Consider the following 14843-nt stretch of genomic DNA (forward strand, 5'->3'; position numbering starts at 1 on the left):
ACAGGATCACCAGACTTGGTTAAGAGAATATTGGTCGGACTTCGTTGTGATAGTTTCTGTACCAGCGTTTCCTTTTCTCGAACTTAGTGAATATGTGATTGATAGTAAGACCACTAAGCAAACTTGGAAGCCTAAAATTATATCAAGTGAGGATGATGACAATATATGATGGTTGCTTCTCGTATACTTACATCAACAATGGCAAAATGGTCCTATTGATGTACTCTGCGGAGAGGTTCTCATTATCCAAAACAAGACTTTCGGTATAACAACTTCCTGACATCCAAAGCGCAGTGGCTTTGTGGATTACCAAATTCAACTCAAAAGTGATGTCGGCCACCAAGAGTATCTGTGGCAGCATCCAATGCGTACCCATCATGAATAATTCATGATGGAAAACACCCTAAGGCCAGCCATTTCTGACGGTCTCATTACCGAAAGATTCTATAAGGCTAGTCAGCTCCGATACGGCTTATCTTTCTGCAAGAACATCGGATTTTAGCTCGATAACTTGATTGTGGTATCGGCTTGAGATATCGAAGTCCAAAGACAAATGAGAGGCTAGCCAATAAAGGTACTGATTCAACCTGACGAGTGAATTGGTTCACTCACTCAGGTCACGCCGAGTGACGGGGCAATGACAATTGACCACAAGATTCAATGACGGACTCTATGGTATGGTCACAGGAAACCTTTAGATTCTATGAATGATGCAAGAAGTCCCAAAATACTGTCAACAATGATACTCCTGCCATCACTACCACCATAGTCTCATGACAAGCAACTACTATCTCAACTACACCTCCCCAGCAGACATACAGGACCAACACAATCAAGCTCCTCACTCTGATCTTCCTCGTCACCACCTGGCTCATCTAGGCAGCCCACACCTTCAAGGCCATCCCAGACCTCGAAGCGCTGGGCTACGACGTCCACGGCTCGACGCCTAACTCAGGCGACTGGGTCAGCTCTGTGGGCCGTGGCGCCGCCGACCTGCTCGGCATCAAGTACCTCGACGTCTATGAGGAGCAGCTTTCTGAGGTCACGCACCAGGTGTATGATCTGATGGGCGAGAGTGAGGCGCAAGACTTGATGTGAGTAATTAACTTTCACGTTCGGATGCCACTTGCCTCTCTTTTCTCACTCACTCACTTCTTCACACACTTAGACACTGACACACTAACACACATCTTGTATCCTTTGAACTTTTGTGACTCATTACTTCCCCCAAAACAACAGCATTTTCCGAAACCACCACTCCGACGAGAAGGAAGAGACCTACAACCTGCTCCACGACAACACCCCGTTCGGCGCGGGGGCACAGAAGATGATCGACGAGTTCGCGGAGATGCAGGGCAAGTACATCGTGGCGTTTGGATACGAGGCACAGGCATCGGGCGTCTTTGTCTTCACTATCTACTTCTGGATCTGATCTTTTATATCGGAAAGCATACCAGGCCATCAAGCATGATAGATAATTAGTAGATACTGGAGTGCGCCATGTAGCCACCTAGTGCTGTCTCTCAAGGGCGGCAATTACTGGAAACCAAGCTGGTCTTCCCCATTTGCAGCTTCTGTGCCCTTTTACTCTCCACGCAATACTTAAGAGCCGGAGATCCTGTCACCAAAGCAGTGACACTTGTATGTGAGCCGACGGGAACCTGTTCTGAAAATAGCGTAATTGGAATGCTGGCAATGAGACCAATTGCGCCCACAAGTTTCTTGAATATTAACCCCACAGCACATAAGCTGCGAGTGTTAATTGCTAGTCAAGTTGCCTCCGGTGGATCGATACTTGAAGTCTGTCGTGTGTCGACAAAGTATACAGTGCCCCTTGGAATACACTTTAGCAGGGTAGCCGGCGATCTCCCGTTGGAGAGGGAGTCGACAGGCCACAAGCGAGCACTTCAGCTGCTACGAGATTGAGTACACGCCATCATGCCGGAGTGGAACTCAAGGCAAGAGACGCCCTGTACGGACAGAACGCCAAGAACGAAGGGCTCAGCACCCTTCCCACTGATAATCAAGGTAATGGCCCGGTCCAAGATCCAGCACATGTCGGTCGTGGCATCTGTTTACAGTAAGAAGGGGGGGCACGTATGTGCCGGCAGGGGTAGTTCCCGGCTGGGCTGTGGGAGGAGCCCCGTGGAGAACCAAGATCCTGACGACCGGGCAGGACATCACCAGGAGTCAAAAGTACGAGGACGAGATGTCAGCCGCCTAAGAGGTTCAATCACACAGATACATGCCATCAGTGTGCTAGGACGTCGGAAGCAGGTGGTAGGCCATTTGAGCCAGTTGACAGCCAGCTGCCAGCTGCCAGTAGACCGCAGACCCAAGAAGCGAGCGAAGAGAAAATGCCGCTGCTTTTGAGCCTTTCCTCTAGGGCGTGCTAGTCAGGCGTATGACAGGTCAACGCGGGAGGAGGTGCGGGCGTGCCTGAGCAGGCTGAGCAAGGGCGCTGGTGCCGCATGAACGGTAGCAATTGAGTTTGATAACGGCGGGTACCTGGGCCGGGGTCTGGAGCGGGTGCGCGGTGAGCAAGGACTGCTCTTGGCTTGCGGGCAAAAGGGCAATACTGTGTAAGCCTCGCTGGTGCGTTGTCGTCCGAGTCGAAGTCATGAACCTTGAAGGGTTGGGTTTTTTTATTTTTTCCCTTTCTTCTCTCCACACCCCTCCCCCCGGCCGGGACGCGTGGGTTTCGCGGGTTGCTACTGTTACTGTGCCCGTGCCGTAACATGTCAACAAAGCATGACAGGCCTGACCGCGGGCATGGCAATGCGAAAACACCCTGTCACGTGCCACGCGAAACCCTGCGAGGAGAAGGGCGACTGAATGGGCTGCTTGGCTGACCTCGATGGGCGGGCATGCCAGCCTCTGTCTGCGCCGGTGTCTCCCCTACAGAAAGTCATTCGATGTTGCTGGATCACGATGTGCAGGATGTGCAGCAGGATATACAGGATATGCAGGAGGTCGGCAGCGTGGAGCATGGACGGTGATCGTCACTCACGATCTCTGCTGCGCCATGGTAGAGGGTCCTGGAGGGTCCTTGGAGGAACCGTGCCGTGCATGTACGCACGTACTGCAGGGCTGCGAACCCACTGGCGATGGGGCCTGATTGCCCGGGAGTGCTGTCGGACCGTGGCTTCCAACCGGCTGACAGGCTCAGGCCCCTTTGTCGAGGAAAATGAGAGGGACAATAGGCAGACAGGCTGGCAGACTGGCAGACTGGCAGACTGGAAGACTGGAGAGAGGCAGCGCAGTGGTAATTTCGGCGATGTTTGGGCGGACAGGTTTGATTGGCGGGGCCGGGGAAATAAGCTGACCTCCTTTTCAGTGGGAGAGAGAGGACGACTGACAGGAGAGGGCAGACGGCGCCAAACTAGACCAATTGACTGATATCACCGGTAATTTCGGGAGTGCCTTCGGTACTCGTGCCCTCTCCCGATCTAGGATTCCAGTGGTGTGGAAGCGAAATGGCTTGGAAGAGGAGTGAGCGGCGAATGGAAAAAATAGAAGATGAGAAGGATGACCAAGGACGCAGGTGGCTGCCCATGACGTTTGGGGTGGCTTTCACTAGGGCAACCTTGAGGCATCCGTTGCCCGCAGCCAACAGTCGAGCCGTCGAGCCGTCGAGTGTTTGAATGAGTGAGTGACTTATCAAAGCAAGCTAAAGATTGCTCGTGAGGCAGACCAACTGGTGTTGCGATCCTGGTCCTAGTCCTGGACATGGTCCTGGCCCTGATCTTTGCCCTGACCCTTGGTTGCCAACGCAGCACCGTTAAAGCCAACATCATTATCATCATCACCAACAGAAGCATCGTCGATGCAGGATCCAGGCACAATGCAGGCAGGGTCTAGGCGCCGTTCCTGGCGTCGGCAGCCACTCCCGCCGACGGCGTCGAGAGCCTTGCAAAGATGGGACGATGAGACTAAGAGACGGAGAAAGTCCAGGCGAGCCCTGATGAGCCTGACGAGGTGGTATTGGGGATGGTAATTGAATTTGGGGGCTGAAGTCTGATGAGGAGGCAGGAAATAAGAAGAAGAGCTAGGCCCGTCTACGGCCCCATCGTGGATAGTGGTGGATGATGTTCTGGAACGTCGCTTGTGCAAGGCGGTATCCATCTGGCGGGAAGCTTGATTACGTTTGGTGATATTATACTGTGTCCAAGGGGCACGCAGTAATTAGACGATTGCAGTAGTCCAACAAGAGGTGCAAAGGCTGTTTTAATTTTCATCCTGGGTGCTGATGCTGGTCTGCTGTCTGTGTCTGTCTGTCAACCCACGCATCGGTGTACCGTTACCGTTTAGGACTGCGACGACGACATGTGCAATCGTGCAGTCGGCGTTCGGACTGACGGGCTAATAACGGAACAGCCACGGTGCCGTCCCATCTCTCACCGATCCGCGACTCCCGCGACATCACCATCTGAACTCTGTTTTCATGCATATGCATGATAACTAAAGGCTGGGTTGGAGAAGGATGGATGCCTGTACATTACCACGACTGCCACTAGGTATGCATGTGCATGCTGCAATCAAACTGGCAAGCAAAATGTCATCAGTGAAAGGAACAATCGAATCGAATGAATCGACGATGCAGGCTGGAGGATGGAGAGTGCAGCAGGATATCCCCGACAAAACGCCCTGCCTGGCCCGTGCACGCTACTGCAGAACACCACACCGTAATTTCATGACGGGCTGGACGGGCGTTGGCTGCTGCTCTCTCTGGTGGGGCCGTTGGTGGCCCTCAGTGGCTCCTCTGGGTGGTTCCCTGGTTCCCTGTGCCTGGTTCTCAAGTTCTGGGTCCTTGGGCCCTGGGTCCAGTCTCCAGCAGGGCAACGGGCTAGCAGGGCCAGCAGGGACGGTGCAACTCCCCCGTCCTGATCCTGACATGCGGGTCTTATCTTGCTTTGCTGCTGACAGTGGGGGAGGCAGACGGGGGGAAAGAGAGAGAGAGAGGAGAGACAGGAGCAAGGAGAGAGCTGTGCCATCCTGCCATGCCATGCTGTGCTGCGTTGTTGTGCTGTGCCTTCTGCAGCTAACATTGGGTGTGATGGATCGAGAGATTGCTTGATTGCCTGACGGATTGATTGCCTGTTTATGACATTTCGACCTACTCCTCCTCCTCCTCCACCTCCTCTCCTCCATCTTGCATCTCCTTACTCACCTCACCTCACTTCGCCTCACTCCATCCCTCCTCACCTAACCTCTCCTCCTCTGTCTCCAACCTCTTGTCATTCGTTTCCCCTCTTGTCGGCTCTTGGACCTGGACCTGGACCTAGATCCTCCTCCAACCATCCTCTTCTTTTGCCTGTCCTACGGATAGCCCGGAATACTCAGAGTAATAGTTGCAGTTGCAGTTGCAGTTGTTGTTGTCCAACCTACACGAAAACATCACCAGCGTAAAACTAAAACTAATTGCACGATTCCATCTACAATACAATCGCTTAGACGACAGTCACCACACTTTACACACCACACTCGCTTGTTCAAGTCTTCTTTTTTCTGGTCCTTTCTTCTTCCCTCTAACGACACGGACACATCCACACACACAATATACCGTCCAATCCGGTTGTTGGCTCTACTTTGGCGCCCGTCCATCAATTGTTCGCCTGCTCGCACGTACATAGACACACGTCAGTCCAGTCGACTCTTGGCTTGCGACCCAACCCTGCACAGATCAGATCGCCGGGGATCGTGAGACACTTAAACTACTCCAAACGCCCACATCCCTCCGTGCCACGAGCTAGGGGTCTCAAGTCCAGCCGCATTATCCTGCGCCTCTTGCGTCTGTCGTCCCATCTTCGAACCTTGCCGACAACCAGCCCCCTGTTACCAAATTGTCCATTGTTGGCTCAATTCCAGTCGGTGAACCCGTCAGTCACCCGATCAGATCAAGCGGCCTCCACCACGTCAGTCCCCTCCTAGGAACGGGCAAAGAAAAAAGGAAAAGGGAAAAGGGCACGGCCTTCGCTATTCCTAGAGCCCAAAGGACGCAAAACACGGGGCAGCCATCCTACGACGTCACGCACACGACCACTTGACTCTGCGGCCTGTGGACGTCTCCTGCGCCTAACCGACCGCCGGCACACAGTGATCCTGGGGAAGATCAGGGTCAGCACCGCCTTGACTCGTCCAACATTCGAGAAAACATTTGGCTCAACAGGTCTCTTGTCCTCGAATCTTTCCACCTCACTCGTATCCAGGACATCTTTCCTCGACAAATAATGACAGGATGATGATATACGAGCGACCCATTGTTGAAGAGCCCGCCGCTCTGCCCGGCTCTGGCTCACCTCCCGGCCTAACCACCTCGAAATCCTCAAAATCTTCCTCCTTCCACTCTTCCTTTTCAGACCGCGAGAGCGTTCTCACCGATGTGAGCAACTTCGAAGAAATCGGCCTCGACGATGACGCACCTCACTACGACCGGGACCTGCAACAGCCCAAACGCGACCCCAGCCCCTACAACGCCTCTTACGCCTCTGATCTGCGTGCAAAGTCCATGACTAGCCTGCCCAAATCACAACAACAGCAACGGTCTTTGTCCAAGCCGCGAAGCCCTCAAGTCTCCCAGCGCGAGATCACAACCACAAAGAAGAGGCGGCCCAGTGCACCAGCGTTACAGCCTCACAACCTGAGATCCAATGTGCGCAGCACCAACACGACCCAGCTCCTTTCCGAGTCATACGTCACCTCACAGCCCCGAAGCATGAACGGCCGTCCGAACAGCCGACCCTCGGTCCCAGCCTCCAGAGGCAGCCGCACGCCTAGTCCCAATCTCCGCCAACTCCGACCGAGTCTTTCGATCAAACCCAGCGCCTCTAGTATGACCCTCAGGCCAAGAAGAGGCAGCTGGCAGTCAACCCGCGAGCGCAAGACCGAGGCTGAGCTGGAGCGGGAGTGCGACGAGGATGACGGTGACGACATTCCCGAGGGCTTCGTCCTAGACAACGTTCCTCTGTCTCCTCGGCCCCACTCTGAACGCACAGTGAGCCGCCCAACCTCCAAATCGAACTCCCCAGAGCGATCGCCCAAGCCCAGAGTCAGGAGCGTTGGAAATGGTACTCCTGCATCTGGCGGCGAAAGTGGCTCCATCGGTGCACTGCGGTCACCCTCCTGGAAATCCGACACGGCCTTGTCGTCTCTCAAGTCTCCCCTCTCTGAAGGCATGCCAAGTCCTCACCTGGCACGCGCCAACAGCTGGAATGTGACCCTGGCTGCCCTTAACAAGGACGCCCAAGAGCTCACCGAGAAGCTGGAAGAGCACGCCGAAGAGCTGGAGGTCAAGTCGCAGAGGTCCAGCACCGGATCAATTCCCAAGGCTCGCCGGGCGAGTACAACCGAAGTTTCCAGGCCGAAGCACAAATCTGCTCTTGCAGAATTGCCGCCCCTGCGTCGCAGCAACATCATGATTGATCCTCTTCCCATTTCGAAGGAGAAGGAGGCCGTTCTTTCTCGCACACGTCCCTCATGGCTGCCACCCAAGGATCCTGCCGAGGAACGCCGCCATCTGAAGGAATACCAGAAGATGATGCAAAGGAGCGCAGAGAACGAGCGACGCAGGGAGGAGCAGAAGAAGGTCATGTCCAAGAACAAGGACACTGCAGCTGACAGCCTCATGCAAATCTGGGAGCATGAGATCGTTCCCCGTTGGAACGATGCGATCCGCGAGCGCCGTACCCGCGAGCTCTGGTGGAGGGGCGTCGCCTCTAGAAGTCGCGGCGTGGTCTGGACTAAGGCCATCGGGAACGACCTGGGCCTCACGGAAAAGTCCTTCGAGGCCGCTCTGGCCAGGGCCCAGGAGGCCGAGGCCCGCGAGAAGGCCGGCCATGGCAGTCCCGAGGACCACAAGGTCGTGGCCTGGATGCGAACCATTCGCAAGGATGTCGAGGCCCAGACGTGGCGGGATCTGAAGATCTTCCAGGCCGGTGGGCCGCTGCATCAGAGCCTGCTTGACGTGCTGAGCGCCTATGCCATGTACCGCAGCGACATTGGCTATGTCACTGGTTGTAATGTAAGTCGTCGACGACACTGGTAATTCTCAAGTCGGTTCCCTGGTTGCTAACATCTACTTCAGACCGTCGCAGCGCTCCTTCTACTCAACCTTCCCAACCCTACGGCGGCATTCATTGCCCTGGCCAACCTCCTCAACCGCTCCCTCCCCCTGAGCTTTTACTCCGACGACCAGGGCGCCAAGTCATCCGCCTACAACCTGTTGCTGCAGACCCTCGCAACAAAATCTCCAAAACTGCATGCTCATCTGACGGCTCTGGCTGACCACGATGCCGATGTATACCTGGGCGACATCTTTACCTCGCTCTTCACCGGGCATGTCGCACTCGACGAGGCAGCGCGACTGTGGGACGTCTACGTCTTCGAGGGCGACTCCGTTCTGGTCAGGGCTGGCGTCGCAGTCCTCCTGGAGCACGAGATGGCCCTTCTAAGCACCAAGAACATGGACGAGGTCAAGGCGGCCATCTGTGGCAAGAAGCAGAAGCTGGTGGGCAAGCCCGGAGACGAGGAGCGGTGGATGAAGTCGGTACGAGAGGCCGGCAAGCACAACTCTTGAGCGAACCGAAAGAGAACAATTGACAGCCTGGAGCTGGGTGCATCTGCCCGACGACCCTACAAAACCGAAACCTTACAAAGCTTGGTCTCACGACCGCTGCATCGATCATATTTTCCCATTGCATAAAACTGTAATGATGAGGAACGACTCGAAACGGTCTCAACCCTTTTTATACACAATCTTCATAACTTCTACCAACAACCTTATTTATTAATATCCTAATCCTCGCCTAGACGCTGGACTGGAGACGGAGACACAGAGCGCATTTTTGCTCGGGGCGGCTTGGGGATATTTCGAAGCGATTCTAGAAATGGGTGGCATCTGCGGACATTTGTGTCTCGTGTATTGCACGAGAAGCATTTTTGTTTTTTGCCTTTTCTTCACAGCATACGGCGCCTTTGTGGCCTTTTTTGAGTTTTTGAACTCCGTAGTCGTCTCCTCCACTCAAGTGCTGAGCGGACTTGGAGACGATGTCAGGAGGAAGCAAGCGGATGCGAAGCCCTTGAGCCATTTTACCTACCAGCGCAGGAAACCGAAGGGGGGAGAGATACGAACATACTCATGTGCGGATTCGAAACCACACGAGATCCTCCAAGCGCACGTACATACAACAGCGGAGAGGCAATTGAGAGGGAGCTGAAAGTCGTGTGAGATCATGATATATATGCCGCCCGATATACAGGTGTGGGGAAAGGGTATATAGACGGAGGAAGCTTGGAAAAGAAAGGGGGCCCGACAGCGGACTCGGGAAGGGAAATGTGGAGTACATCACGGTTGTATTTATGTTCTGGACCGGCGGATCAGGGGAGGCCGGTTGTGGCCTGAATATATATTCTGTTGAATAACTTCGACTTGTGCTTGTTCCTGTGCATGACTGTGATTGTGAGTTGATGGATTTGATGCTCTTTGTAATGCGAATGTGAAAGGCTGCATAAGTTGGTGGGGTCAAGTGATACCAGACACAGGCGAAGGAGAGACTGCAGTCTCTCATATTTACATCTTCGCAGGGGAGCTCGCCCGCCTGGCTGAGATACAGCTGGTCTTGACGGAACATCAGCCGCGTGTACGCAACGAAATCGACCGGTAGACTCGTTCTTTGAATGCAGTAGAGAGGTTCATCACTCGCAGGAATAGTATGTTCACCTTGCCTTACCGAGACCGGAAATAGCTAGGAGGCGGTTGGCCCTCCCGGGTCTTCGACGAGACCGCCAAATATGCCCGGCTGGCCGGTGATAGGTTGAAGACTTCCGTTCCACGAGCCGTGCGCGTACGTCCTGACTGCGCCGACGCGTCTAGCAGCATCGGCCGCTAGGCTTGGCTGGTCGTTCCTCGCCTCGTGGACGACATCCTGTTGCCTCTCTCGACTCCTCACTCACGGGATAGAGTGAAGGGCTGTGGACAAGTCCGGCCAGGACAGAGTAGTGATTTTGTATGTTTTGGTACCTGAGCCATAATGGGGAGATATCATGGGGAGATCAGATCACCGCAGGCGTAACAAGCACGCTTTGCTATCTTTGCCGTACTTCACCACATCATCATGTCGAGGGAGCAGGACAGCACTCGTCCGGGCCGGTCTGTCTCAGCTAGGAGAGGCACGGCGCCAGCGGCAAGACGAGCCGGATGCCACAATCAAGGAGCACCACCTGGTATCTATCCTCCAGGCCTGGTCAATGTGACCCTGATGCCCTGCCAGAGCCATGGCAGTGGACTCCCAGCAGTAGCAGCATCAGCCGCCACCGCATCGCACCCTCCCCACGACGACCCCCTACCTCCTGAGCCCGCGACCCTCTCCCGCCCCCGAATACAGACCCAGCCCCTGCCGTTGACAGCGCCGCAGAGCTGTCATCACCAGGTCAGGAACACGCGACGGTCGAGTGGCAGCCGAGCTGGCCGGCGAGAGCATCGCGCCATGTGGTGGGCGGGGAGGGCTGCGCAAAGAGCCGCGAGGGTCAAGGTCGCGGGGGGAAATGAAATCGATGCTAATTCTAGGCACTGGTTGCTTCTGCGAGCTTGTTGGCGGCAATTCCGCGGCTGGGGAGGGCAAAAGACCTGAGCTTCGGTTGTTTTGGCGCTGGTCGACGGTCCGCGAGCTCTAGTTTGGACAAACGATGTGAGGCAGACGGGATGCCACGTACTGCTCTAGATCTCGTTCGACGGATGTAGGAGATTTCAGCACCGCATCGCGTACTCGCCATCCTTGAGAAGGCCTCCGGGCTCTCCTGCTGACCTAGATGTCCTGCCTGAGCACGTCGACAATCTATCTGCACGTTGTTTCGATCTCGCCTCCATATGCGTTCACACGCCACGCCTTCCACCAACCCTGGTCCTCCAGTGCCGCCAGAAGTGAGACAGTCATGTCCATTGCTGTCGTGGAACGCTGAGGCAGACTTTCGTCGTGTCGGTGCTCTCGGACGAGGATGCTATCTTATCGATAGGCGCAGCCACGGCGCCGGAACCCCTGGATTCGAGGTCGCTGATGATGTATGAGGGAAGCACATGAAGGCCATCTAGCTACCTCATCAATGCCAGGTACCCGCAGCAGGCACCTCGGTTTCTGGCAGCACTGAGACTTGTTCGCTAGACATTAAAGACCAGCCCGTTCTCGTGTACCTGTGCCATTTCGGCGTCGGAAAAGTACGCCATGAACCGGCGATCCGTCTTGTCCACGAAGTGCCCCTTTGGCCTTCGTACTGCGTGTAGCAATCTAGATTTCTGGTGTCTCTCAGACCGCGCCACAAGATTTCTGTGAGGGAGTTGTGGTTGATCAGAGGCTTTCAGCATACCGAGCAAAAGAGAAACAGCCGCTTTGGATGAGGACAAACAGCCGCGTTGGATGAGGACCATGACACTGCAGCTGGCAGTGGTGGAAACGCTTGATCGGAGTAGCTTAATGTCCACTGGACAGTGCATAGAGATGCATAATGTGCCTTTATCGAGACAGCACTCCCCACCGCTGGTGTTTGATCTCCGGACAAACTCGCGACGCGTGATTTCTGGGCAGCCGACACAAGCATTCGTCTCGCACTACCTGCGTTAAGCTCTGCGCGAACAACAACAACAACAACAACACAGGGAAAACGGCTTCGTATAAGCTACCTAGCGGCTGATGCCACCTCAAAGCCTTCCGAGCCTTGCCTGCAGCATGGTCATCTTCGACGTCCTCGGTTTCATAGCACAATAGGTCGCTTTGCTAGAGCCGGAAGATTTAGCTGAGGTCGATGCCTCTTTTCTCCTCTATCATATGACCCTGATCTGGGTGCTAGGGCTGGGTCCTGCTGGGCACGGCGGTTATGTTGCGTCGCGCGGAGTTGCGAGACCTCAATGCGGACCACCTCGATCTCACTTGACAGACACAGGTGGTTGTCCTGCAACAGCCAGTTGCATACATGTTCCGCGCCCTGATTGCCGAGGTGCCATGCTGTCGGTGGCCTCCCCTAGGTCACTTGATGCCACATCACATGCTCGACTGCTATGATGCACGATTCGCTCCGGAAGGCAGCCAGTGTGCACTAGCAACACGACGTTAGGGAAGGTTAATAGAACAGCAACAAGCCATGCCAATGGCACCATTGACCGAGATTGAAGTAAAGGCATAGCCTCGCTGAGGCCCGTTTCAAGGCCTCAACACTCAAATTCACTGCAACTTTGCAGGCTGCATGCGATCGATCCTTCGAGCTGCGCGGTTGCTCCTGTGTGCTCGAGGGTGTTGGGTTAAGCGAGTACTGATATCAGGGGTTGATTTGGCTGTCAAATGACGCGAAGCGCATCGCAAGCCAACGGCATGAAATAAACAAAAAGGATTTGGAAATTTGAGCTCATGATCCTCCCGTGATCCAAGCGTGCAGATGACAATGGTGACCTGGCGATTGGGTAAGGTGATGATGTCCCACATGCCCACGCTTCACGAATTCCGTAGGATGCCCGAGGTTGGTCACGGAGAAGTGGACAAAACTCGGAGGAGGGCCGTTGAATTAGTGTGCCAGCGGGTTGCATCGCTCGCTAAACCCAAGTGCAAGCCCAGGTCAGGGAAAAGGGAGGCCCCACCCCCGCGAGTGGGTAGGGCCTTGGCCCTTCGGGGCTTTAGGGCCTTCGCGTGGCCCTGTTGGAACCGCTGCTGCCAAGTAGCAAGCAGCATGCCAGCAGGAGGAGGAACCTTGGAAGGGGGAGGCTCAACAAATCGGGGTTCCCAACAAATCTCGCCGCGCAGATCTGTCTGGACCCTGCAGCAACTCTTTGGGGGCAAAGAGGGAAAAAAAAGATCCTCACACCCGAACAAAGCCCTGGGCCAACACTGGGCCATCGCCATACGGTCACCTGACTGATTTCCCTGTAGGTGATGGTGGCCGTCTGACATGGCATCATGATCTGTCGATATCATGGGAGAATTCGCAACAGATGAGGCGGTGATGTGTTTTTGATGGGCGTTGAAGGATGTTGAAGGAGATGGTGATGTGCAGCGGGAGGGTGTGAAAATAGGTTTATTCCCCCACATTTGTTCCAAGCTCGGCTGGAGGACCCCTGAATCTTCCTAGACCGACGGATAAGATAAGATGCGAGAAAAAAAAGTTGGAGGAAGGGTGAGGCACAGTCTTTGGCATGTGAGAGAGGGAGCTGTCAATGCAATGCCTAACTGGACAGGGTCCGACCTGAGCCTGACATGAGCCTGACCTGATACAAACTGCAGCAACAGCAGCATCATCCATTGACGCCGGCGCTCCTGAAGGAGTTTAGGCACAACGCTTTTCGAACCCGTCAAGCGCGGGACACAGCAGACAAAGCTTGCCGATCAACGGCCAGGCGGGGGCAGTCTTTCTTGATGTGATGACGATGACAATGGCAGTGGTCGGAAGCAGATGTAGCGACAATGAACCACGTCGCCCGCGAGGTCGGGACGATCCGGCAGCAGGACTGTGATGAGAGTCGTACCGTCCCAATCGGCTATGATTTTCCCAGACAGCCTAGCTTGATCAGATGGGGCTTGCATGTGATATTGTGCCGGTCAACAACGAAACCTGCTGTGCTGCTGCGCTGCTGCCGCCGTCCATCTGAGGCTGAGACGGTGGCAGCTTGCATCGGAAGCGGTGAGGGCGTCCGCCAGGAGCCAACGTCTGCCGAGACAGCATTTTCGTTGGCGGTCGGTCGGTGGCAACACAAAGATCGGACGGAGGTTGTCCTTGTCCTCAGAGTCTGGCCTGTGGGCTGTCTGACCAGTGTGCGGAACCCCCAGGATAGGAGAGGCGCTAGAAGCTTTGGTTCTTCTTCCCCGTGGAATTACCACGCTCGAGCCAGGGTGAGCATTGACGATCTTGGAGCTGGGAATGCCAGGAAGTGGGTGACCCTAGGGGCGATGCTCGTTTCGGCAGTGTTTGTCTGCTAGCATGTCAGGCATGTCTGGCAATTCCGAATTTCGATGTGCGGTGGCGAGAAATAGGCGAGGCCATGGACCCTGAGATGGATCATCGTCGCGAGGTCTGGACAAATGGAAGAGGCTCGCTCAAGCCTGTGACAATGCTCGGTAGACGGCCAGCACAAAATGTGATCTGGTATGGTATGTATGAACCAGTGAAGTAGCCTCGCTGGGAGCTTGACTTGGGACTTGGGGAGGGACAGCGAGACCCAAGGAGGCACGGCATGTGTCAGCAGCTGCAGCTCCGTTTAGCCAGCCCAGCTCGAGCTTCAGCTGCGGTTTGCAGATAGGTGCAGATGTGACGACCACATGCGCATGCACATGCAGGCAGGAGTGGCTGGCTGACTGACTGACTGTACCCTACCTGGCAGCCTGCTCACCTCAGCATCAGGATTTTCGAGATTGGGTGAGTGTATTGGTGGTGTTCGGGAACCGTGAGCTTGATCATCCCTCTCAGCCCAAAATTTGTCTGTCCGTTTGTCTGTCTGTCTGTCCGTCCAGACTGAAGAACCAGACTGAGCTAGACGGTCGAGTCAGTGTGCAGTTTGTTGCTTGTACCGTATTTCCACGGGGAGCACCTTCCATCTGGCGGTCTGTGCCGTATGGTTACCAATGGCGGCAACGATAAATAGATACGTACCTTTTTCTCACCCTACCAGCACCAGCCTGCCCCCAAGGCTGAGACCCGAGAGACACAGACACAGACACAGACAGGCCTCTGGGATTGAAACTCGAGGGGGGGCCCCCACATTGCATTTTGCCATCCGGCCGGGGCGATCCCCAACAGAAATCCCTGGCCCGGGATAATCAACCCCCCGATTGCTGCAGATTTGCTTGTATCTTGCACAGGATTGGGAGAGG

The 14843-nt window shown here is 55.0% G+C and overlaps 3 protein-coding genes across 3 annotated transcripts; all 3 read left to right on the forward strand.

Moving 5' to 3' along the window:
• Nucleotides 1–660: 660 nt before the first annotated feature.
• Nucleotides 661–1432, forward strand: J7T55_015442 (uncharacterized protein; the record flags this gene model as incomplete). The annotated part of the gene is made up of 3 exons (XM_053139678.1): nt 661–675; nt 880–1094; nt 1240–1432. The coding sequence occupies 3 exons, from the start codon at nt 661–663 to the stop codon at nt 1430–1432; spliced, it is 423 nt and encodes a 140-aa protein (XP_052997167.1).
• A 506-nt stretch (nt 1433–1938) lies between these two features.
• On the forward strand, nt 1939–2224 carry J7T55_015443 (uncharacterized protein; the record flags this gene model as incomplete). The annotated part of the gene is made up of 2 exons (XM_053139679.1): nt 1939–2097; nt 2177–2224. 2 exons carry the CDS (start codon nt 1939–1941, stop codon nt 2222–2224), a joined length of 207 nt encoding a protein of 68 aa, XP_052997168.1.
• Nucleotides 2225–6238: 4014 nt separating this feature from the next.
• J7T55_015444 (tbc1 domain family member 14) lies at nt 6239–8575 on the forward strand (the record flags this gene model as incomplete). Its single annotated transcript, XM_053139680.1, has 2 exons — nt 6239–8020; nt 8084–8575. The coding sequence occupies 2 exons, from the start codon at nt 6239–6241 to the stop codon at nt 8573–8575; spliced, it is 2274 nt and encodes a 757-aa protein (XP_052997169.1).
• Nucleotides 8576–14843: the final 6268 nt, after the last annotated feature.

This window comes from Diaporthe amygdali (genome assembly GCF_026229845.1).
Source record: "Diaporthe amygdali strain CAA958 chromosome Unknown NODE_5_length_1802954_cov_64_987939, whole genome shotgun sequence".
Classification (NCBI taxonomy): domain Eukaryota; kingdom Fungi; phylum Ascomycota; class Sordariomycetes; order Diaporthales; family Diaporthaceae; genus Diaporthe; species Diaporthe amygdali.